Below are 24,340 nucleotides of genomic sequence, written 5' to 3'. Positions count from 1 at the left end.
GCTGGTTCACTCCCCAAATGCCTGCAACAGCCAGGCCAAAGCCAAGAGCCTGGACTCCATCAGGGTCTCCCGGTGGGCGGCAGGGGCCCAGCTATGCGGGCCGCCACCTGCTCTCTCCTAGGGCTGTAATAGGTGGTGGAGCTGGAACTGGAACCCCGGATCTCTGATAGGGGACACAGATATCAATTACCGGAGTCAGAGCACAGAAGAGGATTGTGGGGGGGTCTTTCTGTGGGGGGTGGTCCACTGCTCTGTGTTCCCTTTGCCTGCAGGTTGTTTGGGAACAGCTGGGACTCAGACGAGGACACGCCCCCCAGCCCCCAGCCCCAGCCCCGGGGGCACATGCCCAGTGTGCCCGACCCCGATGGGTACTGCAGCCACCCCGAGGAGGGAACAGACGGGGAGACCGAGGCCCAAAGCAGGGCAGCGAGCCGCCAAGGTCAACCAGCAGTGGCTGCTGTCCCTGGTGATGGTGTGGGGGGGGGCGCCTAGGGGCGTGGGGCTCGAAGAGGAGCAGGAGGGGACAAACTGGCCTTTTCTGTGCCCCACCCCCACCCCAGACTCAGCCAGCCTCGGAGAGCCTGCAGTGCCCCCCAAGGGGCTGGACTGCTACCTGGACAGCCTCTTCCACCCGGTGCTGTCCTACGGGGATGCGGTAGGGATGGGGCGGGGCATTTGCACTGTGTGCTCCCCCTCCCCCCCTCCAGCACCAACACACACACACACACACACACGTGCACACAGGGTGACATGGGAGTGTCAGAGCCAGGCCAAGGGCTCAGCACTGTGCCTCCGTGTCCGACTGGGCTAACCGGTGCCTTGCCCAACTCCCTTAGGGTGAGTTTGTTCATGCCTAGGGATCCAGACGAGCCCCTGGGGCCAGTGTCCACGGGAGGGAGTGACCCTGGTCCTTGGGTCCTCGGACCCCAGATCTCATGAGACCCCTGCCCTCCTGCCCCGCCCCTGGCCCTCGGACCCCTTGCCCTGGCTCTCCCTGGAGTCTCTTCATGACCCCAGCATGGTGTGCAGCCCGGAGCAGGGCACAACCCCGCGTACCCCCCTGTGACAGGGCGGTCGGGTTCTTGGCGTGGCACCGGGGAGCAGGACCCGTCCTCCCCCGCCCCTCCTGGGGACAGAGCGAGCGGCTGGTGTCAGGTGCCGGTTGCCTTGGAGCCTCAGAGCATCGGGGCAGTCGCTCAAGCCACCTGCCGTCCTCAGGACTTGGAGAAGCCCACAGCCATTGCGTACCGCATGAAAGGGGGCGGCCAGCCCGGTGGAGGCGGCAGCAGCAGCAGCGCGGAAGACACCCCCATGAGACCCCCAGAGCCAAAGCCAAAGCCAAGTCAGTGCCTCCCCCAGGGTGGCTGGGGTGGGCGGAGCTTGGGCCACTGCCGCCAGCACACGGGGCTGGGGAGAGGCCTGTGCTCCCCCACCCCGCGCTGTGTCGCGCGTGCCCACCTGTGTCCCCCGCCCCGGCTGCCCCAGTCCCAGGTCTGGACGCCTCCACGTTGGCGCTACAGCAGGCTTTCATCCACAAGCAGGCCATGCTGCTGGTGAGCGGGCAGGGGGCGTGCTGGGGGCGGGGCCAGGGGCGGGGCCAGCCTGCTCACCCCGCCCCCGCCCCCGCCCCCAGGCCCGCGAGATGACGCTGCAGGCCATGGCGCTCCAGCAGCAGCCCCTCAGTCCCGCTCCGAGACCCCTGCCCCTAGAGGTGAGCCTGGCTCGCCCAGGGCGAGGGCTGCGTGGGTTCTCCCTGATCCCTGGAGCCCCAAGGCGCATCCTGGATGGAGGTGGGACCGGGTGAGGGGCCGGGGTCCTACCAACACCCTGCTCTCCGCAGAAACCCCTAGCACCGGAGGCCCAGCCCAAGTCAGCGGGCACCGGGCCGCCAGCCAAACCTGTGCTCCTGCGCGCCCCCACAAGGCCCTCGGCCCCCACCCCGCTGTCCACAGCCCCCCGGGCCCCCACCGCCAAGCCCGTGGCTGCCCCGATCCTAGCTCAGGACCGGGCTCCTCCCACTGTCAGTGAGTGCCTGTGCCAGCCTGGGGTAGGGGTGTGGGGAGAGCTCCCACGGCAGGACCGGGGTGCACTGTGCCCCGCCCCCTGACCCCGCCCCCTCCCCCCACACAGCAGCACCCCCGCTGGACTTGGTGCGCCACTCCACGCTCAACTCGGAACACTTCCCGCAGCCCACGCAGCAGATCCGGCACATAGTCCGGCAGTACCAGCAGCCACCCCGCGACGGCCGGCCCGAGGCGCTCCGGTCAGCTCGCCTCAGTGTCCACCCCGGGTGCACCTGCCCACCGCGCCCCCCTCCTCCACCGGGGCCGGGGGTGCGGGGGGGATCTCCAGACTGCCATGGTCCAGGCTGTGCTGTGTGACCTCAGGATACCCCCCTCCTTTGTAACGACGGGGCAGGGGTGGGCGGAAGGTCCCTGTGGTTGGGGTAGGTGGCAAGGGATGAGATGCGGCCTCTCGCCCGCCAGGAAGGGCAGTGGGAAGATGTTCCTGAAGCGCCCAGACCCCCACGAGGAGGCCCTGATGATCCTCAAGGGACAGATGACTCACCTGGCCGCAGCACCTGGCGCCCAGGTGAGGGTACCGTGCCCCGGGGACCTCTGGTGGGGAGGGAGGGCGGAGCCACTGCCCTGCGCCACCCCCTCCATGCAGCCTGCCTGTTGCCCCCTGCACACTCTCTTTGGGGGTGGGACAGGTGCCCAGAGAGGCCGTGGCCCTGGTCAAGCCAGTGAGCAGCGTCCCGAGGTCATCCGTGGCAGCTACTCCAGGTGAGGGAGGCCGGGAGACCGCGGGGAGGGGCAAGCGGGCAAGGGCATGCTGGGTGGCCTCCCTCCAGCCACACACACACACACATACACACATGTCCATGCATGCTGGGCGGCCACCCTCCAGCCACACACACACACACACACACACACACGTCTCCACGCATGCTGGGCAGCCTCCCTCCAGCCACACACACACACACACACACATACATGTCTCCACGCATGCTGGGCGGCCACCCTCCAGCCACACACACACACACACACACACACGTCTCCACGCATTCTGTGCGGTGAAGCCTCATGCCTGGGCCGTGCTCTGCTCTATCCAGTGATGCCTTCCCGGGCCCTGGAGCCCCCAGAGGAACCCGTGCAGACCCAGCTGCACCGGCTCCCCAACCCCAACTTCTATGGCTACCAGGACGCCCCCTGGCGGATCTTCCTGAGAAAAGAGGTACCTGGCCAGGGGCTGGACCTGGGCAGAAGGAATCAGGGAGTTGGGGGGTCGGCTCCAGGAGAGAACAGGTCAGACGGGGCTTAGAGCTGGTGTGGAGCTGGGTGGTATTTAGGGGGCATGGCTGGTTTGCAGGCAGGTGAGCGGCAGTGCCACGGCACCCACGGAAGCCCTTTCCCTGGTAGGTGTTCTACCCCAAGGACAGCTACAGCCACCCTGTGCAGCTGGACCTCCTGTTCCGGCAGGTAAGGTCCCGTCTTCTGTTTCTGCCTCAGTGTGCTCAGCAGAGCAATGGGCACACGGACACACCGTCCGCAGAATCGGCTGCTGGATGCCGGGATTTGGAGGGCGGGCAAAGCTGTTCTCCTGAGCCCCCTGCTCCGGTCAGCAGGCTCAGAGAACTCATGACCCGTATAATTAGAGCCGCCTGGTTTTTTTCTGAGCTGGCCAGCTGGGGCTGGGACCTCATATGCGAGCCCCGCTGTGTAGCATAGGAAACTCAGGGCTGGCTGGGACATGGGACAGCCCGGATTGTGGAAGGGAGGGGACCCGGCCGACAGGCAGCTGGCACCCCCTCATCAGGCTGGGGCGGTGCAGCCTGGGTGCCCGCCTCACACCCCTGCCCGCAGATCCTACACGACACGCTCTCGGACGGCTGCCTGCGCATCTCCCAGGATGAGCGGTTCAGGATGAAGGCCCTGTTTGGTATTGCGGCGGGAGGGGCCGGGAGTCCCTGTGTCCCCAGGAGATGGGCTGGCAAGGAGAGGGGGCAGCATCCTGAGCCAATCTGGCTTCCCTTAGCCCAAAACCAGCTGGACACACAGCGACCCCTGGCGACGGAGAGCGTGAAGCGGGCGGTGGTCAACACCGCCAGGGACAGCTGGGAGGTCTACTTCTCCCGCCTCTTTCCGGCCACGGTGCGAGCCCCCGGCCTGCCCCCACCTGCCTGCCGTGGGCATCCTGGGAGGAGACCAGACAGCCCTCACGGGCCCCTTCCTCGCCTCCCTAGGGCAGCGTGGGCACGGGCGTGCAGATCCTGGCTGTGTCCCACACGGGCATCAAACTCCTGCGGATGGTCAAGGGCAACCCGGAGACCAGTGCACAGCTGCGGGTCCTACGTGCATACAGGTGGCTGGCAGCGGGTGACAGCAGGGCGCTGGCATTTCTCACCGAGCCCCTGGGGTGCGTCAGGCTCTGCGCCACGGCCCTTTGAATCAAGCCCATTTTGGAGCTGTGGAAACTGAGGCCCAGGTTCCTGGCTCCTCCTCGGCCTCCCTCGCCCTGCCAGAAATCCCAAGGACAGGGAGGGAGCTTTGCGCACTGGTATAGCTGCCACTGGGCAAAACCCAAGAGGCTGGGACCCCAGGAAGTCCCTGGGGTCCCGTGAGGGCTCCAGCCCTCATGCCGCCTACCCCGCCCCCACCCACCCACCCCCGCTGCAGCTTCGCCGATATCCTGTTTGTCACTGTGCCGTCCCCAAACATGCTGGAGTTCAACTTGGCCAGCGAAAAGGTCATCCTCTTCTCAGCCCGAGCCCACCAGGTGAAAACCCTGGTGGACGACTTCATTCTGGAGTTGAAAAAGGTCAGGGTCCACCCTCAGCTGCCCCACTGCCTGCAGCCCCGGGGCTCTGCCACCCAGGATGTGTGCCAGCCGCCTGCATACCCGGGCCCCCTCTTCCCCTGCTCCTCATGAAACCCTGGCTGGCCCAGCACCCCCTGGGGCAACCACACCGCCCGCCCCTTGTGTCTCCCACTCCCACTCCCACTCCAGCAGCCCCCGGGGGCCCCGCACTTGGGTGGGTGCCCCCCCCCCCCAGTCTTGGCCAAGGGACTCAGGCCTTGCAGCTCTTGGCAAGGCTGTCCCTTCTCGGAATGCTGTTCCCTGTCTCACCTGGGGAGTGCGCCGCGCCCTGCTGAGTGGGGGCTGGGAGGAGGGCCCCAGGGGGCTGCAGCCCTCTCCCTGCCCCGGCTGGCCCAGGACTCCGACTACGTGGTTGCTGTGAGGAACTTCCTGCCTGAGGACCCAGCCCTGCTGGCCTTCCACAAGGGGGACATCATCCACCTGCAGCCCCTGGAGCCGCCGCGGGCGGGTGGGTGCCCCCCGGGGCCGGGGCGTGGGGGGCACCGGGCCAGGGCCTCCCTGGAGGGTGCTGACCTCAGCCTGACGCCCAGGCTACAGCGCCGGCTGTGTGGTTCGGAAAAAGGTGGTGTACCTGGAGGAGTTGAGACGCAGAGGCCCCGACTTCGGTGGGTACCCCCAAACCTGGAATCCCAGGATCCATCCGCGAGTCATGTACCCCAGCTGCGGGTGCACCGTCAGGGTTTCTCGGAGCTCCAGAGAGGTCTGACGTGGCCAGGTCGCCCAAGGTCCCTGCGGGGACCGGAAACAGTGCTTTTTGCTCCACCTGCAGCTGTGACCTGGATGGAACCCCTTCCTCCCTTCCTCTCCCCAAGCCTCTGTGTTCTCATCTGCAAAACGGGCTGCAAGCCACGGCCTCCCTCTCAGAGCCCGAGGGAGGGGTCAGCGAGGTACCCTTTGTCCGCCCCGTAGGCTGGCGCTTCGGGACCGTCCACGGGCGCGTGGGCCGCTTCCCTTCCGAGCTGGTGCAGCCGGCCGCCGCCCCCGACTTCCTACAGCTGCCAGCCGAGCCGGGTCGGGGCCGCGCCGCCGCTGTGGCAGCTGCCGTGGCCTCCACCGTGGCTGCGCAGGAGGTGGGCCGCCGGAGAGAGGTGAGACCCGCAGGGGTGCGCGCCAGGGGCAGGGGTGAGGCGGGGTCGCCTGCCTGCGAGCAGGGATCCCCGGACTTCGGGACGCGGCCAGTCCTGGAACAGGGCAAACCAGGTAGGACGAGCCACACATGGGACCAGAGGTGTGGCCCGGTGACCACCGGGAGAGAGGCTGAGGTCGGCCGCCACCGACAGGTGCAGGGCAGTTGGGAGAGCTGATCCCGGGCAGGGACTGGGCAGCTGGGGGCGTGGCCAAGCGGGGGCAAGGGGCGGGGTTATCCTAGCAGTGGTGGGGGCGGGGCTGGAGCAGGTGCTATGGGCGAGTGAGTTGGCCAGGATGAGACCAAGGCGGGGTGTGGCCCGACCGGACTTTCTTAGCTTCTCCTCTCCTGCAGGGCCCCCCGGTGAGGGCCCGCTCTGCTGACCTCGGGGAGGAGGCGCTGGCGCTCCCACAGTCCGCGATGCTGGAATTTGCCCAGAAGTATTTCCGAGACCCCCAGAAGAAGCCCCCGTGAGTAGCGGCGCCACCCTGAGGTGGCTGGGTGGCCCTGGAGACCAGGCTGGGTGAAGTGGGCCAGGAACAGGGCCACCTCGGCGAGGAGGGGCCCAAGGCCCTGGGCGTGCCGGTCAGGGGCACCCGCCTCCTGTTGCAGGGACGGCCTGCGGCTGAAGTCCAAGGAGGCCCGTGACTCCAGAACCTGGGAGGACATGCTTTGCTTCACCAAGGTGTCCAGGCCACGGCCTCAGTTTCTCCATCTGTAGAGTGGTGGTGCAAGGTCCTCCCAGCCCCTTCTCCCCGCTGGTCCTCGAGGCACCTGGAGGGGCTTGGGGTTCTCCCTGGGGCAGCGTCACTGCCCCAACCCGCCCCGGGGCACCTGGGGGCCTCTCCCGCTCTGACACGCGCCCCTCTCGCAGACGCCGCTGCAGGAGTCCCTCATCGAACTCAGTGACGGCAGCCTCAACAAGATGGCCACGGACATGTTCCTAGGTGTGGGCATGGGGCTGCCCCGTGATCCCCTGTGATCCCCCGTGACCGGGGGCCCTGTGAGCCCGTGTGATCTGGTAGTCTGCGACTCACTTGATCTGGTGCCCCGTGATCCCGTGTGATCTTGTGTGACCCAGTGCTGCGTGATCCCCCAGGATCTGGTGGCCTGTGATCCTGTGTGATCTCGTGTGATCCGGTGCCCTGTGGCCCCTGCCTGCCACCACTCCGCCACTGGTCCTCAGATCCCTCCCTTCCCCTACCCCGACTCAGCCATGGGGCACCTTGAAGAGAACAGAAGCCCCCAGCTGTGCGTGAGCACAGCCCCCCCCCCGGGGGGGCTTAGCCCTGGGACGCTCTTTCCACAGCTGTGATGAGGTTCATGGGGGACGCTCCCCTGAAGGGCCAGAGCGAGCTGGACGTGCTGTGCACCCTCCTGAAGGTGAGCGCACACATGAGCACATACACACACACACATGTACACACACAAATGCATGCACACATGTGTGCACATGTGCATGCACACAGTGCACAGTGCATGTACACACATGCACAGAGACCACAGATACACACATGCACACATACACCTGCTCACATGCACATGCACACATACGCACACACATGCACACACAAATGCATGCGTGCACACACGTGTGCTCACGTGTGCATACATATTCACACATGTGCACACATACACATCCATGTGCGCGTACTAGCACAGACACACGCACACATGTACACATACACACATGCACACACACACACGCACACACACCCCCTCCCAGGCCCACGGCCCCTGCTCGCAGCACGCCTGCTCTGGGGCCCGGCCGTGACCTGGCCTTCCCTCCCTCCAGCTGTGCGAGGACCACGAGGTCATGCGGGACGAGTGCTACTGCCAGGTCCTGAAGCAGCTCACGGACAACACCAGCTCCAAGCAGTGAGTTACCCACGCCCACGCCCACGCCTTGGGAACTGCTGGGTTAGGGACACGGACACGCTGGCCTCGGAGCTGCCCTTTCCCGTGAGATGGCAGTGGGGATATGGGAACCCTGATTCTCCATGCCAAGCGACGGGAATCCAGCTCAAACTGGCTTAAGCAGAAAGAGAATGTGCCGCTTACGGCTTCAGGCACAGCTGGATCCAGGTGTCATCCCCCGTCTCCTGGCCTTGCTTTCCGCGGTGTTGAGTTCATTCCCAAGCAGTCTGTCCCACAGATTGACAGGTGCCAGCTCTGGGGAGACGTTCCCCACCTCAGTGATCCCAGGGACCGTGAGACAATGGGAAAAAAAATCCCCAGTCCAGGTGTATTGGCCGAGTTGGTAGCACCTGTGAACCGGCCATGATGGCAGGAGGGTAGAGAGCCGGGCAGTTAGATCCAGGCCACGTGCCTGTCCCCAGACTGGTCAGCATCGCCAGCGAGGGGCTGGCCTCTGACCAGCCCCCATCACACGCCCATCCCCAAGCCGGTCACCATGCCCAGGGGGCTGCGGCCTTCCGATTGGCCAGCCCTGACCCCCGTGCCCACCTCCAGAGCACAGGGATCTAGAGCCAGGCGGGTGGTTTCCCGAGGGGGCCCAGGAGCCATCCCCAGACAACGGAGGTGTGGATCCCTGAGTCAGGTTCACACGGTGTGTGTGCCGGCGCGACGGTCAGTCCAGCCTCCTGTCCCCAGGCCCTCCCCACCCCTGCCTCTCTGCACGGCCCTTTGCCCAGAGAGACCCCCCCCTCCAGGGCCTCGTCCCCTCCTCCCCTGTGCCCCACCCCTGGACAGGACTTTCTGTGTGGCTTTGGGGTCCCCCCGTCCTGCTGTTCGCGGGCAGGTAAGGGCGCCCTCTGCAGGTCACCTGTGTGTTCTGCAGGGACAGTTGTCAGCGAGGCTGGAGGCTGCTCTACATTGTGGCCGCCTACTACAGCTGCTCCGAGGTGCTCCAGCCCTACCTCACTCGCTTCCTCCAAGCCGTGAGCCGGACCCCGGGCCTGCCCTTCCAGGGTGAGAGGCTGCCCAGTGGGGCCCCAGGGCCGTGTGCCTCCCCCACGCACGGGGACTGGGCAGGGACACCCAGATACCCTTCCCGGGTGCTAGGCGGTGTTCACCAATACTGATCCCGTCCCGAAGGGATCGGCGCCATGGCTTCTCCGGTCTCATAGTGGGGGTGGTCAGGGAGGGCTTCCCAGAGGAGGCATCGCCTTAGGTAGTGAGCACGGGGTAGGGGTTTGCAGGTGGACTGGCTGAGTGGCAGGAGCCAAGGCCTGGAGGTGAGCGTGTGTGGCGCATGGGACCGGTGGAGGGGAGTGGGCTGGGGTGCTGAGTCCTGCCGTGGACACGGGGTTCCCCAGGGTGAGGTCTTGCTTCCCTGGCTGCTGGGGCTGAGCCAGGATCTTGCGTGGGCCCCCAGGAGAAAGGAAGAAGGGGCTTCTCCTCAGCCTTGGTTGCACAGGGACCCCTGAGAATGAAGCCCAGGCACCTGCTCTCACGGGGCGGAGTTGGGATGCTGCCTTCGCTGCCTCCGAGTCGGGGAAGCAGCGCCCCCAGTGGCCCTCTGGGGAAAGGCACCCCGAGGGCGCAGGCAGCCCTCGGTGCTCCAGTGGCGCTGTTGACCTCTGTCCCCAGCAGGTGCAGGGTCTGTTTCACCCAGAGGAGCCCTGGGTGCAGCAATGACTCCAGGGTGGGGAGGGGAGGGGAGGGGAGGGGTGTGGCTGTAGCCCCCCCCCCCCAGCCCCAGAGCCAGCTCCCCAATCAGCCCCTTAAGGAGATAGCTATTTCCAGGCCCGGCGGTGGCGCACAAGGGTTTGAGCCACAAAGGGACGTGATTCTGGGCCTTGGACGAGTCACGGCCCCCTTCTCCACAAACTCAGGTTCCTCCACTAGCAGATAGGAGCGAATGCCTGCCCCACGGGGCCGGGAGACGAGTTGGTGGGCTCGTGGCTGGGGGCAAGAGGAGCCTCTCCCCCTCCCCTGCCCCGACCCCCACCCTGACCCCTGCCGCCTCCCTCCGGGGAGGCCTTGACCCTCTGCCTCCGCAGGGATCGCCAAAGCGTGCGAGCAGAACCTGCAGAAGACACTGCGTTTCGGCGGCCGCCTGGAGCTGCCCAGTAGCATGGAGCTCAAGGCCATGCTGGTGAGCTGTGGCGGGGGCCGGTGGGGGTCTGGGTCCTGAGCCGGAGCCCTCGGCTGGGGGTGCACACGTGGCCAGCCCTGCTAGGTGAGCCCTGGGCCAGACGCCAGTTCCCAGCCTCTGGTCTGTCCCCCCCACCCCCACCCCAGGCAGGCCGCAGTTCCAAGAGGCAGCTCTTTCTTCTTCCCGGAGGCCTTGAACGCCATCTCAAGATCAAAACGTGCACGGTGAGTGGGGGGGGGGGGGCGTGGGCTGAGACCCCCAGGGCTGCTGAGCTCTCCCACAGCCCCCACTCCCACCCCCCACATTCCATGTTAGAGCCCTGGTTCCGGACCCGTAGCAGGAAGTAGCCTCCCATCCAGCTTCCTGCTACTGGTCACCCCAGACAGCAAGTGCTGGCTGAGTACCTGGGTCCCTGCCACCCGTGTGGGAGACTTGGCTGGAGTTCCAGGCTCCCAACTTTCAACTTGACCCAACAGCCCTGGCTGTTCCTGTCATTTGGAGAGTGACCCAGCAGGTGGAAGATCTCTCGCCCCGCCCTCTCTTTCTCTCTTCTGTTTCTCTGTCTGTTGTTCTGCCCTTTTCATAAACAAATAAATATTTTTAAGAGATAAAGTATAGGGGCAGGCATTGTGGCACAGCAGGTCAAGTCACTGTATGGCTGCCGGTTTGAGTCCCGGGTTCTCCACTTCCGATCCAGCTCTCTGCTGTGGCCTGGGAAAGCAGTGGAGGATGGCCCAAGTCCTTGGGCCCCTGCACCCACGTGGGAGGCCTGAATGAAGCTCCTGGCTTTAGCCCAGCAAAGCCCTGGCCATTCTGGCCCTCTGAGGAGTGAACCTGGGGATGGAAGACCTCTCTCTGTCTCTCCCCCTCTCTCTGTAACTCTTTCAACTAAATAAATCTATTTTTTTAAAAAAAAATGGAGTCATAGCCGGCGCCGCGGCTCACTAGGCTAATCCTGCACCTGCGGCGCCGGCACACCGGGTTCTAGTCCTGGTTGGGACGCCAGATTCCGTCCCAGTTGCTCTTCTTCCAGGCCAGCTCTCTGCTGTGGCCTGGGAAGGCAGTGGAGGATGGCCCAAGTGCTTGGGCCCTGCACCCCATGGGAGACCAGGAGGAAGCATCTGGCTCCTGGTTTTGGATCGGCGCAGCATGCCGCCGTAGCAGCCACTTGGAGGGGGGGGGGTGAACCAACGGAAGGAAGACCTTTCTCTCTGTCTCTCTCTCACTGTCTAACTCTACCTGTCAACAAAATTATTTAAAAAAAAAAAAATGCAGTCAACACTGTGCTACAGTGGGTTAAGCTGTGGCCTGCAGTGCCAGCATCCCATATGGGCGCTCGGTTCGAGTCCCGGCTGCTCCACTTCTGGTCCAGCTCCCTGCTGATGTGCCTGGGAGAGCAGCAGAGGATGGCCCAAGACTTGGGAGACTTCCACACTCCTGACTTTGGCCTGGCCCAACCCTACCCATTGCCAACATTGAAGGGTGAGCCAGAAGATGGAAGATATCTCTAACTCAGTAATAACTTCATTATTCAAATGATCTTTTAAAAGATATAAAAATATATAAAATATAAAATATCTAAAAATAAATAAATATTGATGTATCCAGGAGGATTGTGGGAGTCATACTATGCCCTTTTTTTTAAAGATTTATTTATTTATTTGAAAGTCAGAGTTACACAAAGAGAGAGGAGAGGCAGAGAGAGAGAGAGAGAGAGAGAGAGAGAGAGAGAGATGTCTTTCATCCACTGATTCACTCCCCAATTGGCCACAACAGCCGGAGCTGCGCCAATCCAAAGCCAGGACCCAGGAGCTTCTTCCAGGTCTCCCATGCAGGTGCAGGGGTCCAAGGACTTGGGCCATCTTCCACTGCTTTCCCAGGCCACAGCAGAGAGCTGGACTGGAAGAGGAGCAACTGGGACTTGAACTGGTGCCCATATGGGATGCTGGCACTGCAGGTGGCGGCTTTACCCGCTACACCACAGCACCAACCCCAGCTATGCCATTTTATAAAGGGCACTTGGGCATGTGAGGGTTTTGCTGTCTGCTGGGGTCCTAGGCCCGGCAATCCTCAGGTATGGGGGACAAGTCCGTGTCTCAGAGAGGCAGCCCAGGGTCACACAAACAAGGGACAGCGGCCGAGCGGGCCTCAGCCTCCAAACTCCACACCTGTGTTCTCCCTGCTCCAGGCCCATCCTCAGAGGCTGCTGAGGCCAGGAAAGCTGCACGTGGCCTCCGGAGGCCTGGCTGGGTGGGGCTGGGAGGGCAGAGGGCAGGCCCAGCGGGCGGGCGCGGCGTCACCTGCCCTGCCTCGCCGCAGGTGGCCCTGGACGTGGTAGAGGAGATCTGTGCGGAGATGGCGCTGACACGGCCCGAGGCTGCCGCCGAGTACGTGATCTTCGTGGTCACCAATCGAGGTGAGGGCCCCCCCACCGGACTTAGTAGGTGGGCTCCTTCCCCGTTCCAGGCTCCCTTCGGGTACCACCTCCTCCAGGAAGCCCCCCGACCCCTACACGGAAGGACCTCTGTGTGCGCTCAGCCTGTCTGCCTCAGCTTGCATGTGTCCCCCCTGCCGGATGGGGGCTCATGGCGGACGGGCCCCCCCACCCCGTGTGCCCTGGAGGCCTTGCTCCCGAGAAGCTCACATCCAGGATGGTTTCCAGTCCCAGCCCTGTACCCCGGGAGCCCGAAAGGGCACACTTTCATAGTGGCCGTGGGAGCCCCCTCCCAGGGCCCCACAAGGCTTTTCTCTTGGGGGATGCTGGGACCCCAGGGGGCTCCTCAAGCAGTCCCCAAGCCCTTGCTCCTTGCAGGGAGCTGGATCGGAAGTGAAGCAGCCAGGACTTGAACTCACATTCATATGGCATTCAGCATCGCAGGCAGTGGCTTTACCTGCTACACCACAGTGCCAGCCCCCATAAACCCCCCTTTTTTTAAATGTATTTATTTATTGAGAGGCAGAGAGAGAGGGAGAGGGAGAGAGAGAGGCAGAGAGAGAGGCAGAGAGAGAGAGAGGTCTTCCATCCGCTGGTTCACTCCCCAATTGACCGCAACAGCTGGGGCTGCGCTGATCTGAAGCCAGGAGCCAGGAGCTTCTTCCAGGTCTCCCATGTGGGTGCAGGGACCCAGGCACTTGGACCTTCCTCTGCTGCTTTCCCAGACACATTAGCAGGGAGCCAGATTGAAAGTGCAACAGCCGGGACTTGAACCGGTGCCCATATGGGATGCCGGTGCTGCATCGGAGGCTTAGCCTTCTCGCCACCGCACTGCAACTCTTAATCCCGACAACCACACGAAGTGGAGATGCCCTCCTCACTTGCAGACAGGGACACCAGGGCCAGGAGAGGCCGTGTTAGTTTCCTGCCTCGGTTCTAACAAGTTTCCAGGAGCAGAGTCAGTCCTACAGTGAGAGCATTTCCTGGGCTGCTCTGTCTGGCGCCAGGTTGCCCACGTGAAATCTTCCGCCTCCCTCTCCTTAGGCCCCGTGTGCAGGGTTGGGCCCACCAAGGTGGTCCAGGAACATCTCCCCTCCGCAGGATCTTTCACAATCACAGCTCCCAAGTCCCCCTGGCCCACGAAGGCAGCACAATCCCAAGTCCCAGGGTTCGGATGTGGACACCCTTGGAGGGGCCGGCACTCAGCCTCCTTGGGGGCAGAGAGTGGCTCCACCAGGTCCCAGAGCGGGGTCAGAAGCCCAGCAGGAGCCTGGGCCTCTCAGGCTGGGAGGCAGAAACGCTGGTGCAGCGTCTGAGCTGCCCCGCCCTCAGTTCTCCCCCAGCGCCACCGACCCCGGTGACCTGCACCCGGGAACTTGTTCCCCGCCCCTCTCTGAACAGACCCCAGGCCACAGATCCAGGCAGGGAGCAGGTCTGTTCGAGTGAAGACATAGGGTTCTAGGACAAGGAGGCTCTGTCCCAAAGCCGGGAGGTGGCCAGCCTGGGGGCGGGGCTGGGATCTGCACATGCGCATTGTGCGGGTGCCGCTTGTGTGTCCTGCCCCTCCTCACCGCCCCCACCCGCCCCCCTCCCCGCGCCCCGTGCAGGCCAGCACGTGTGCCCGCTCAGCCGCCGCGCCTACATCTTGGACGTGGCCTCAGAGATGGAGCAGGTGGAGGGCGGCTACATGCTCTGGTTCCGGCGCGTGCTCTGGGATCAGCCACTCAAGTTCGAGAACGAGCTGTATGTGACGATGCATTACAGCCAGGTCAGTGATGTGGGCGCCTGCCGGCCTGGGGCCCCCTGGGTGCTACCAAGCTTGTGAGAGCATGCGTGAGACCCCGCTAGCATTTCTGACCCCCATCCTGGTCTCCTCTGCACACGGAGGCATTGCCACCCTCACGACCTGATCCCCGGGCCTTTGCACCTGCCGTCGCTCCGTCTGCACAGCCCGCCCCCCCCCCCCAAGCAAGGGGGTGTACTTCTTCCGTGACACCCTCTCTGATTTCTTCCTCTGCTGAATGCTTGGCCTATCCCTCACTGCAGGGCCAGAGCAGGGCTCTGCGCGGTGTTCCCCCTTTGAGACATGGCGACCCTCTAAAACAAGGATCGTGGCGTTTACCAAGCCTGGGTTCTCCCCTGCTGGCCTGGCGTTTGTGGGAGCCCCTGCACAGAGAGAGCGCGCAACTCTTGGGGACCTGGTGGGAAAGCCACTTCGCTCTTGCAGCCACATGGGGGCGCTGTGCAGAGTGGTCCGGGCTATACCAAGTCCTCATGCCCCACCCACCCTGCAGTCTGATGGTTCAGAGTCGGGGTGGGGGGTGCAGTCTGTTTTCAAGCAAGCCCCCCAACCCCACTCCCCACTGGGACCCCGGAGCAGGCTGCATTTTGAGTAACACGGGCACGCTGCCTTGCTGGTACTGTGCCTGCCCCAGCCCATCTCCCACCAGATGGCTGTGGGGACTCCCTGGTGGCTTTCAGGACCACAGCCCGCCCATGCCTCTGTCATCGAACCCCGCCCCCAGACGCAGGAGAGCGAGGGGCTTTCCCACCCCGGGGAAGCAGGTGGTGCTGGAAGCGTGCCAACCGCAGACCCCCGCAGGTGCACGGGTCACCTACCTCCCCTACCTCCCCGCTCCCAGGTCCTGCCGGACTATCTGAAAGGCCTCTTCAGCAGCGTGCCAGCCAGCAGGCCCAGCGAGCAGCAGCTGCAGCAGGTGTCTAAGCTGGCCGCTCTGCAGCACCGCGCCCAGGACCGCTTCTACCTGCCCAGTGTGTGAGCACCCTTCTGCCTGGCTCAGCCAGGGCTGGCAGGCACCCTGGAGCTCTCTCCTCACCCCTCCTCCCTGCAGCTGGCCCTCCCCAGGCCCCCGGGGCTCTCCCCTTGCACCAGCCGGGCTGTCTGTGCACCGGCTACCCTGGCCTTGGGACTGAGGTCTTCGACTCCCTATGGGAGTTGGCTTCTCCCTCCCTCCCCCACTCCCTGCCTCCTGTGACAGGTTGCTGCTGGTTGGTGTTGATAGCTGACAGCAAATTCAGTGATAAAACGCTTCCAAGGGTTGCCTGTCCACACGCCGTATCAGAGTGCCAGTTCAAATCCCGTCTACTCCGCTCCCAATCCAACTTCCCGCGAAGGCTTCCTGGGGTCCTGTCTCTCATGTGGGAGACCCGAATGGAGTTCCTGACTCCTGGCTTCAGCCCGGTGCAGCCCCTGGCTGTTGTAGCCATTTGGGGAGTGGACCAGCAGATGGAAATCAGTCTCCCTCTCTCTCTCTCTTTTCTAAGATTTATTTATTTATTTAAAACTCAGAGTTACACAGAGAGAGAGAGGTCTTCCATCTGCTGGTCCACTCCCCAGTTGGCCGCAATGGCTGAAGCTGTACCAATCCGAAGCCAGGAGCCAGGAGCTTCTTCCAGGTCTCCCACACAGGTGCAGGGGTCCAAGGACTTGGGCCATCTTCCACTGCTTTCCCAGGCCATAGCAGAGAGCTGGATGGGAAGTGGAGCAGCTGGGACTTGAACTGGCGTCCATATGGGATGCTGGCACCGCAGGCCAGGGCATTACCCTGCTGTGCCCCATTGTCTTTTAATTCATTTCCAGTGAGCTTTGGAAGCGCCCTTGCCATGGCATCCTCAGCATTTAGTCTCTGGGGGCCACAGGTGCTCAGTGAGGACTGCACACCGGGCGCTCAGGGCCCCCTCCCCTCTGCTCGCAGGCGGGAGGTCCAGGAATACATCCCAGCCCAGCTCTACCGCACCACGGCCGGCTCGGCCTGGCTCAACCTGGTCAGCCAGCACCGGCCGCAGATGCAGGCGCTCAGCCCCCACCAGGCCCGGGCCCAGTTCCTGGGTAAGGACTGGGGCCGGGGGAGATGGCCGCGGGAGAGCAGCCAGAGACAGCCCCTGCCCGCCAGGGCCCCCCACAGTGACCGTGACCTCTCTCCCAGGCCTCCTCAGTGCCTTCCCCTTGTTCGGCTCCTCGTTCTTCTTCGTCCAGAGCTGCAGCAACGTCACTGTGCCCGCGCCCTGCATCCTGGCCGTCAATCATAACGGGCTCAACTTCCTCAGCACCGAGACCCATGTGAGTGGCCCCAGCCTGGCCCTCTGTTCGCTGGTCCCCGACCTGCGCGTGCCCCATGGATTTGGGCTCAGCAGGCTTGTACTGCTGTTACCTACCTTTCACACTTAGGGTGAGTTCCTCCCATGCTCCCATGGGTTTTCCCAAGTAGGTGATTTGCATTTCTGGACAGAGCTAAGGAGCCCATCCCACCCTTAGCTTTGGGACTCCCCCAGCACCCTGGGGCGATCGTCCGCAGGGACGACAACAGCATCCGCCCCACAGGGCTACCGTGCAGGTGAAAATGAGCCATGCAAACAGGTATGAGTTTGCTCGGGCCGCCATAACCAAAGACCGTAGACTGGAGGCTGGAGTGTCTGTGGAATAGACTTGCACAGAGTTTATCTTTTGTGGAGGTTGGACATCCACGATCCAGGTGGCCACTGGTCAGGGTTTCTTCCGTGGCTTGTGGGCAGTGGCCTCCCTGTGGGTGTCCCCCTCGTGGGTGTCCCAATCTCTTCTCAGAAGGATCCGGATCGGGGGGGCTGGCGATGTGTCGTAGTGGGTTCGAGACCCGGCTGTCCCACTTCCGATCCAGCTCCCTGGATACGGATCAGACTGGAGGAGACAGAGCCAGAGACAAGTGCAGGGCCACTGCGTGGGCTGTGGGCGGTTCCAGCAAGCACAGCCTTGGAGGAAGAAGTGAGGCAGGGAGGGGACAGGGCAGTGCAGGGAGTGTTCACACCAGGTCCCCACGGTGGGTGACTGGCAGTCCGGTGCCCAGCGTGCCCCCCACGGCAACCCCTGGGGTACTGGTACTCGAACCAGCATCTCCCGCTGCTGCCGGCGTGATGTGCAGGGAAGGGGTGGGGCGGCTGAGTCTCTCCCCACCCACAGCCTGGCCCCTCTGCCCCCCCCACCCCCGTCCCCAGGAGTTGATGGTGAAGATCCCGCTGAAGGAGATCCAGTCCACACGGACGCAGCGGCCCACAGCCAGTTCCAGCTGCCCCTATGTGGAGATCGCCCTGGGGGACGTGGCGGCCCAGCGCACCATGCAGCTGCAGCTGGAGCAGGTGAGCCCACCCTCGCGCCCTCAGTCCATGCGCCAGGCTGTTCCCTGGGCCGGGCTCCACAGCAGGTCGGGGCCCGGCCCTGCTCCCCGGGGGAACACTCCGTCCAGCACAGCAGATCACAGACGTGACGTGGCAGTGACACTGCGGGAAAGCTGAGGAGTCAGACGGGACCCTGGGGAGCGAGGTCTCGGAGCCCCCTGGAATTCTAACCCGAGGGTACTAGGGAGCCACGGAAGGTTGGAGAGAGGGCAGGGCCACAGGGGCTTTGAGGAAGTGCACCTGGCAGCTGGACTGTGGGCCTTGGAAGTGAGGGTAGGGAAAGTAGGCTTCCCACGTGACAGACAGACACCAGAGCCCTCCTGCCCCGGGCTGCCTCCTGCTCGTCCCCACTCTGTATAAGGCAGGGGTGACTTTTGGGCTCCTGTCCCTGTCTCACGGCCCCCTTGAAGGTGGGGCAGCCAGAGCTGTCACCTTCCTAGAGAGAGAGAGAGAGGGCATTGAGGGCCAGGGCCAGAGAGAGGGGCCTCCCGGGCCCCAGCCTTGCCTCTGGGCAGGAACAGAACAGAGCCCCTTGGGCCACGGTGCCCCTTCTCACCATGCCCCTGTCTGCTCCAGTCGGGTCACCCTGAACCTTGCCTTGGCCCCTGGCCGCCCTGGGCTCTGGGCCCACACCCGAGTCCCAGGACGGCCTCTCTGCTCCAGCGATGGAGCCCTCGTGTTCTTTCCTCTCCCCTTGCTCCTACTGCTTTCCTGGTGCCTCCTGGCCTGGGCGGGTGTAAACGGTGCCAAGTCTGGGCCTCTCCCCCTTGGGCACACGTGGGGCCCCAAGGCTTTCGAAACCACCTCTGCTGCGACAGCCCCTTTATGTCCATTCTGGCCCTGTCCCCGGATTCCAGGCTCTCGGCATCTCACGTGAGGCTAGGCCGACAGAACTCTCCCAGACATTCAGCCTCCAATTTAGGAGCCCTGCCCTTCCTTGTCCCCTCCTCTCTCCCCTCTCTGGCCTCTGCTCACACACTCCGCCATCCTGGCCTCTTCCAGCTCCCTCGCCTGCCTGCCCCAGGCCCTTTGCACTCGCCGTGCCTGCTCCCTGGAACACTTCCCCAACTCATTACAGGGCTTCCTCGCTCCCTTGTGGGGTTTCAGCGTAGATGTCATCTCTCTCCAGGAGACCCCGGCCCTGCTCCCGGATAGCCGCCCCCACCAGAATGTCAGCTCCCACAGCACACAGGACAGGCTCAATGACAATCCTCGGGTGTTTTTTTTTTTTTAAGATTTATTTATTTGAAAGGAAAGATGACAAAGGGCAAGACAGAAAGATCTTCCATCCTCCGGTTCATTCCCCAGTGGCCAAAACAGCTGGGACTGGGTCAGGCTGAAGCCAGGAGCCAGGAACTCCATCCAGGCCTTCCACGTGGGCGGCGGGAGCCCAAGGACTTGGACCATCATCATCTGCTGCCTCTATGGCACGTTAGCAGGAAGCATGGGATGGCTGAGACTTGAACCAGGCACTTTGATATGGGATGCGGAGGCAGGCTTCACCTGCGTGCCACAGCGTCTGCCCCTCAGTGCACACTTCTGTGTATGGGCAAAGGGGTCTATGGATGAGTGGATGAGTGATGAATGGATTCATGGGCAGACAGATGGATGAGTGGGTAGACAGATGGATGAGTGGGCGTGTGGATAGGTGGATGGATTAATGGATGGGTGAGTGGCCGGGTGGATGGATGGATCGATTGGTGGGTGGGTCTATGGATGAGTGGATGAGTGATGAATGGATTCATGGATGGATGGATGGATGAGGAGGTGGAAGGATGGGCGCATGGATAGGTGGATGGATGGGTGGATGGCTGTGTGTGGATGGACGGACGGACGGACGGGTGGACAGATGGGTGGTTGGGTGGGTGGATGGATGGATTCATGAGTGAGTGGATGGATGAGTGGATGAAGGCCTTTCTGAGTTTTCTGCTTCCCTGCAGCCCTAACCCCAATCTCTCACCCCTGCCCCCTCCCTCTTCTGCTGCCTCCTCTGTCTCTGGCTACGAATGTGTGAGGATCATTCACTCATTCGGCCCTGTACTGGCTTCGGAGATACTGCAGTGACCGAGACCTGCTCGGCCCTGGCCCTCACAGACCCCCAAGCCTTGGCTGTTAATCTCCCCCTCCCCCCGGTAACCATGACTGGCGGCGGGAAGGTGCGCGGGGGCCCTGAGCTATCCGGGAGCCCAGTGCAGTGGCGTGACAGCCCGCAGACCTGGGTCCCTGCCCTGCCTCCTCTGACAGGCTGTGTGCGAGGTCTCGACGCATTCCTACTTCTCACGGAGCCTGCTTCCACACCTGTCAGACGGGCCAGCAACCCCAGTGAGGCCCAAATCGCAGTGGCGTGTGGCAGAGGGAAGGACTCCCCCCCGTCTCACGCATCCTGATGTGTTCAGCCGAGGTGGCACCCAGGGCGGGGGCGGGCACTGCTCACCTTGGCAAAGAGCACCTCAGGGTGTGGCCTTGGGCCTCAGTTTTGAAATCTGTGGAATGGGTGACAACAGCACATGCCTCTGAGGGGCATTGCAGGAATCGAAAGGGCAAGACTTTTACAGCTTCCGGGACAAGACTTGGCACGGGGTCAGCGCTCAGCCAGCGCTGCTGCCGTCACTTTATGCTGTCTCTCTCGCTCTCGCTCTCTCTCGCAGCAGCTTCTGTTGGCCCTAGGAAATCCAGGGCCTTCCACCCTGCCTTTGGTCTGAGCCCTACACTCGCAGATCAGCTTCCCACAATTCCCCACTTCCTTCCCTCCCCTCCTCCCCCGTTCTAGTTGGGAACCTTGAAGCTGGGTCACTGCCCGTTTTAGACTGTGTGTGTGTGTGTGTGTGTGTGTGCCTGTCTGGGCTCGCCAGGTGGTAACCATGGCAACACAGCATTAGCGACTGCTACCATTTATCGATCAGACTGATGTTTTGTAGAATTTTTTTTTTCACCTACTTAAAAGGCAAAGTGACAGAGAGAGAGAGAGAGAGAGAGAGAATGAGAGAGGGAGAGATCTTCCATCCACTGGTTCACTCGCCAAATGGCTGCAATAGTCGGGGCTGGGCCAGGCCAAAGCCAGGAGCCAGGAGCTTCCTCTGGGTCTCCCACAGGGGTGCAGGGGCCCAAGGACTTGGGCCATTTTCTGCTGCCTCCCCAGGTGCATTAGCAGAGAGCTGGATTGGCAGCAGGGATACCAGGACTCAAACCAGCACTGGGATATGGGATGCCAGGTGTCCCAAGTGGCGGCCCCAGATGACCGATGTTTTAAATTGGATTTGTGTGCAGCAGAGTCTGAAACCTCACTATCACCCTGAGACAGGCCCTGGTAAACTAAGGCCGTGCAGGCTCAGAGAGGGCAAGCAACCAGGCTGGGGTCACACAGCAGAGCTTGTGTGAGCTCCCGTCCTACCCTGCCTGCCCCACCCCGCCCCCCGGGGCTCCGTTCTGCAGATGGTGGGCTCCGCCTCTCACCCGTGGGATGGACGTAGAGTCTGGCTGTGTCATCCGCAGGGGCTGGAGCTGTGTCGCGTGGTGGCCGTGCACGTGGAGAGCCTGCTCAGCGCCCGCGAGAAGAGGCTCACGCTGCCTCCCAGTGAGATCACGCTGCTCTGACCCCGCCCCTCCCTGGCCCTGCAGCTGCCCCCAGGCCTGGCTGTGTGGCCACAGGGGAAGTCCCCGGCCTCTAGCGAACCCCTGTGAGGGGCCGGAGCCTTGGAGAGCAAGAGGAGGCAGGAGATGCAACCAGTGTCCCCCAGAAGCCACGATTCCAAGTTGGGGTGGAAGGCAGACTTGGGTCAGCCATAAGAGGGACTTCCAGGGGCTGGCCCGGGGGCAGCAGAGCCGCACCCCGGCCCGCGGCCCCCTGCCGTGTGCCCACCACAGATGCTGTCCTGACTCCCAACTGGGGCACAGCAGGCCTAGACTGGGTGAACTCTGCGTTTGGTTTCCTCTGGGTCTGACGTTCAAGGCTGTTCCCCATCCCCCGGTCCATCTTTCTCAGGTGCCCACCCCCCTCCCCCCTTGTTCTGCCTCTCAGCCTGGATCCTGCCCCTCGGTCATTTCTATGCAAATAAAAGGTATGCCCGTTAGCAGGGAGCTGGGTCAGAAGTGGAGCAGCCGGGTCTCGAACCTGTGCCCATATGGGATGCCGGCATCACAGCCATTTCCTCCTGCAAGCAGCTAGGGGGGAGGCCGGAGCTGGAGGCACAGTAGAGCCCCTGCCTCCCTGTGGGCGGAGCTTCTGGTAGAAGCACCTGCCCTTACGCCACCCTCTGCAGAACCCTGTCTCCCCATTCCACATTTCTTGGGTGTCCCCAGCAGCTGGCTGGCCCCGTCTCACAGCAGTGTCGTGGGAGAAAGAGGGCTATCTTCAGTTGTCGGGGCAGAAGTCTGGGAAAGAGTGTTTCCTAGAGAATGGGACTTCAGGGTTGGGTTTTGATGGATGAGTAGGAGTTTCCTAGGGATAGATGGGGGGGCAGGGAATAAACATTCCAAATAGAGAAAACTGTTTCCTGTTGTATCCCCTTGTCCCCTTGGTGCCAGTTAGGTGGTACACAGGTTCTTTTTTTTTTTTTCCCCAAGATTAATTTGAAAGGCTGATTTACAGAGAGAGAAGGAGAGAGGGAGAGAAAGGATTTTCCATCTGCTGGTTCACTCCCCACATGGCAGCATTGGCTGGGGCTGGGCCAGGAGCTTCTTCCAGGTCTCCCTCGTGGGTGCAGGGGCCCAAGCACTTGAGCCGTCCTCGGCCACTTTCCCAGGCCCGTTAGCAGGGAGCTGGATCAGAAGTGGAGCAGCTGGGTCTTGAACCTGTGCCCATATGGGATGCCTGCATCACAGGCAGTGGCTTCACCTACTGTCACAACGCTGGACCTGGTACGGTACCCAGGTTCTTGATTTCACTTCAAGAGGGAATTCAGGGAGCCAGCGTTGTGCAGCAGAGTCCAGGCTGCCCCACTTCCAATCCTGATTCCTGCTAATGGCCCGGGAAAGTAGCAGATGGCCGGAGTCCTTGGGCCCCTGCTACCCATGTGGGAGACCCAGCTCTGGCCAATGCATCCATTTGGGAGTGAACCAATGGGTGGAAGATCTCTCCATCACTGTAACTCTGCCCCCCCCTTTTAAAGATTTTATTTATTTGAGAGGCAGAGAGAGAGAGAGGTCTTCTATCCACCGGTTCACCCCCCAAATGGCCATAATAGCTGCAGCTGGACCAATCCGAAGCCAGGAGCCAGGAGCTTCCTCCAGGTCTCCCACATGGGTGCAGGGGCCCAAGGACTTGGGGCATCTTCCACTGCTTTCCCAGGCCACAGCAGAGAGCTGGATTGGAAGAGGAGCAGCCGGGATATGAACCAGCCCCCGTATGGGATGCCGGCGCTGCAGGCAGAGGCTTAGCCGACTATACCACAGCACCAGCCCCAACTCTGCCTTTCAAATACATAAATAGTTTTGAAGAAACAAATGTTGATGGAAAAGGGCTGGTGCCTTAGGACTTTGCGTTGGAGGAGCTGTGGTTTGGTAGTGGCGGGTTGGGTAGGTAGGGATGTAACTGCAGAAGTCCTGGCATCTGAGAAAGGATTTATTTTCTCACCCAGGCATTTAACCCCTGTAAGAACCTCTTGTGTGGGGCTGGCTCTGTGGCTTAGTGGGTAAGGCTATGGCCTGTAGCGCCGGCATCACCGGCATCCCCTGTGGGTGCCGGTTCAAGTCCCAGCTGCTCCACTTCCGATCCAACTCCCTGCTAGTGTGCCTGGGAAAGCAGCAGAAGATGGCCCAAGTTCTTGGGCCCCTGCACCCACAGGGAGACCAAGAAGAAGCTCCTGGCTTCGGCCTGCCCAGCTCCAGCTGTTGAGGCCGTTTGTGGAGTGAACTGTAGATAGAAATTTGTGTCTTTCCTTCTTTCTGTAACTCTGCCTTTCAAATAAATAAGTAAAAAAATTTTTTTTGACAGCCAGAGTGGACAGTGAGAGAGAGAGAAAGGTCTTCCTTTACTGTTGGTTCACCCTCCAATGGCTGCTGCGGCTGGCGCACCGTGCTGATCAGAAGGCAGGAGCCAGGTGCTTCTCCTGGTCTCCCATGGGGTGCAGGACCCAAGCACTTGGGCCATCCTCCACTGCACTCCCTGGCCACAGCAGAGAGCTGGCCTGGAAGAGGAGCAACTGGGACAGAATCCAGCACCCCGACCAGGACTAGAACCCGGAGTACCAGTGCCGCAGGCGAAGGATTAGCCTAGTGAGCCACGGCGCTGGCCAATAAGTACATCTTAAAACAAAAACAAAACAAAAAAACTGGGAGAGGGATCTCCCTCTGCTGGTTCGCTCCCCAGATGGCTGCAATGGCCAGGGCTGGGCCATGCTGTAGCCAGGAGCCTGGGACTCCATCCGGGTCTCCTGTGTAGATAGTAGGTGCCCAAGCACTGGGGCCCTCCTCCACTGCCTTCCCAGGTGCATTAGCAGGGAGCTGGTTAGGAAGTGGGAGCAGCTGGGTTAATAGCCGGAGCTCCTATGAGATGCAGGACTTAACCCGCTGAGCCACACTGCCCTCCCCGCCCCCCGCCCCCCAGCGTATTTATGTATTGGAAAGGCAGAGTGACAGGTAGAGACATCTTCCATCGGCTGGTTCACTCCTCAAACGGCCACACCACCCAGGGCTGGGCCAGGAGCCAGGAGCTCCATCTGGGTCTCCCCCA

The 24,340-nt window shown here is 62.5% G+C and overlaps 1 protein-coding gene across 1 annotated transcript in view; it reads left to right on the top strand.

The window, feature by feature from the left end:
* Positions 1-22,150, top strand: part of MYO15A (myosin XVA) — a 46,826-nt gene extending 24,676 nt beyond the window's left edge. The window contains exons 33-65 of the mRNA XM_070060056.1: positions 273-439; positions 561-655; positions 1,219-1,342; positions 1,486-1,553; positions 1,634-1,711; positions 1,841-2,024; positions 2,131-2,263; positions 2,487-2,592; positions 2,714-2,786; positions 3,116-3,237; positions 3,423-3,482; positions 3,867-3,942; positions 4,039-4,154; positions 4,247-4,365; positions 4,680-4,821; positions 5,218-5,329; positions 5,412-5,486; positions 5,791-5,969; positions 6,362-6,477; positions 6,620-6,692; positions 6,882-6,954; positions 7,317-7,390; positions 7,803-7,885; positions 8,808-8,938; positions 9,973-10,067; positions 10,214-10,291; positions 12,387-12,483; positions 14,109-14,269; positions 15,144-15,277; positions 16,218-16,351; positions 16,449-16,582; positions 17,491-17,631; positions 21,163-22,150. Coding sequence (XP_069916157.1) covers positions 273-439; positions 561-655; positions 1,219-1,342; positions 1,486-1,553; positions 1,634-1,711; positions 1,841-2,024; positions 2,131-2,263; positions 2,487-2,592; positions 2,714-2,786; positions 3,116-3,237; positions 3,423-3,482; positions 3,867-3,942; positions 4,039-4,154; positions 4,247-4,365; positions 4,680-4,821; positions 5,218-5,329; positions 5,412-5,486; positions 5,791-5,969; positions 6,362-6,477; positions 6,620-6,692; positions 6,882-6,954; positions 7,317-7,390; positions 7,803-7,885; positions 8,808-8,938; positions 9,973-10,067; positions 10,214-10,291; positions 12,387-12,483; positions 14,109-14,269; positions 15,144-15,277; positions 16,218-16,351; positions 16,449-16,582; positions 17,491-17,631; positions 21,163-21,264 — 3,655 coding nt within the window. The 3' untranslated portion in view covers positions 21,265-22,150. The remainder of the gene's footprint in view (positions 1-272; positions 440-560; positions 656-1,218; positions 1,343-1,485; positions 1,554-1,633; positions 1,712-1,840; positions 2,025-2,130; positions 2,264-2,486; positions 2,593-2,713; positions 2,787-3,115; positions 3,238-3,422; positions 3,483-3,866; positions 3,943-4,038; positions 4,155-4,246; positions 4,366-4,679; positions 4,822-5,217; positions 5,330-5,411; positions 5,487-5,790; positions 5,970-6,361; positions 6,478-6,619; positions 6,693-6,881; positions 6,955-7,316; positions 7,391-7,802; positions 7,886-8,807; positions 8,939-9,972; positions 10,068-10,213; positions 10,292-12,386; positions 12,484-14,108; positions 14,270-15,143; positions 15,278-16,217; positions 16,352-16,448; positions 16,583-17,490; positions 17,632-21,162) is intronic.
* The last annotated feature ends 2,190 nt before the right edge of the window (positions 22,151-24,340 follow it).

This window comes from Oryctolagus cuniculus, chromosome 17, assembly GCF_964237555.1.
Source record: "Oryctolagus cuniculus chromosome 17, mOryCun1.1, whole genome shotgun sequence".
NCBI classification, from domain to species: domain Eukaryota; kingdom Metazoa; phylum Chordata; class Mammalia; order Lagomorpha; family Leporidae; genus Oryctolagus; species Oryctolagus cuniculus.
The sequence above is the reverse complement of the archived record's forward strand: the minus strand, read 5'-3'. Positions and strand labels throughout refer to the sequence as shown.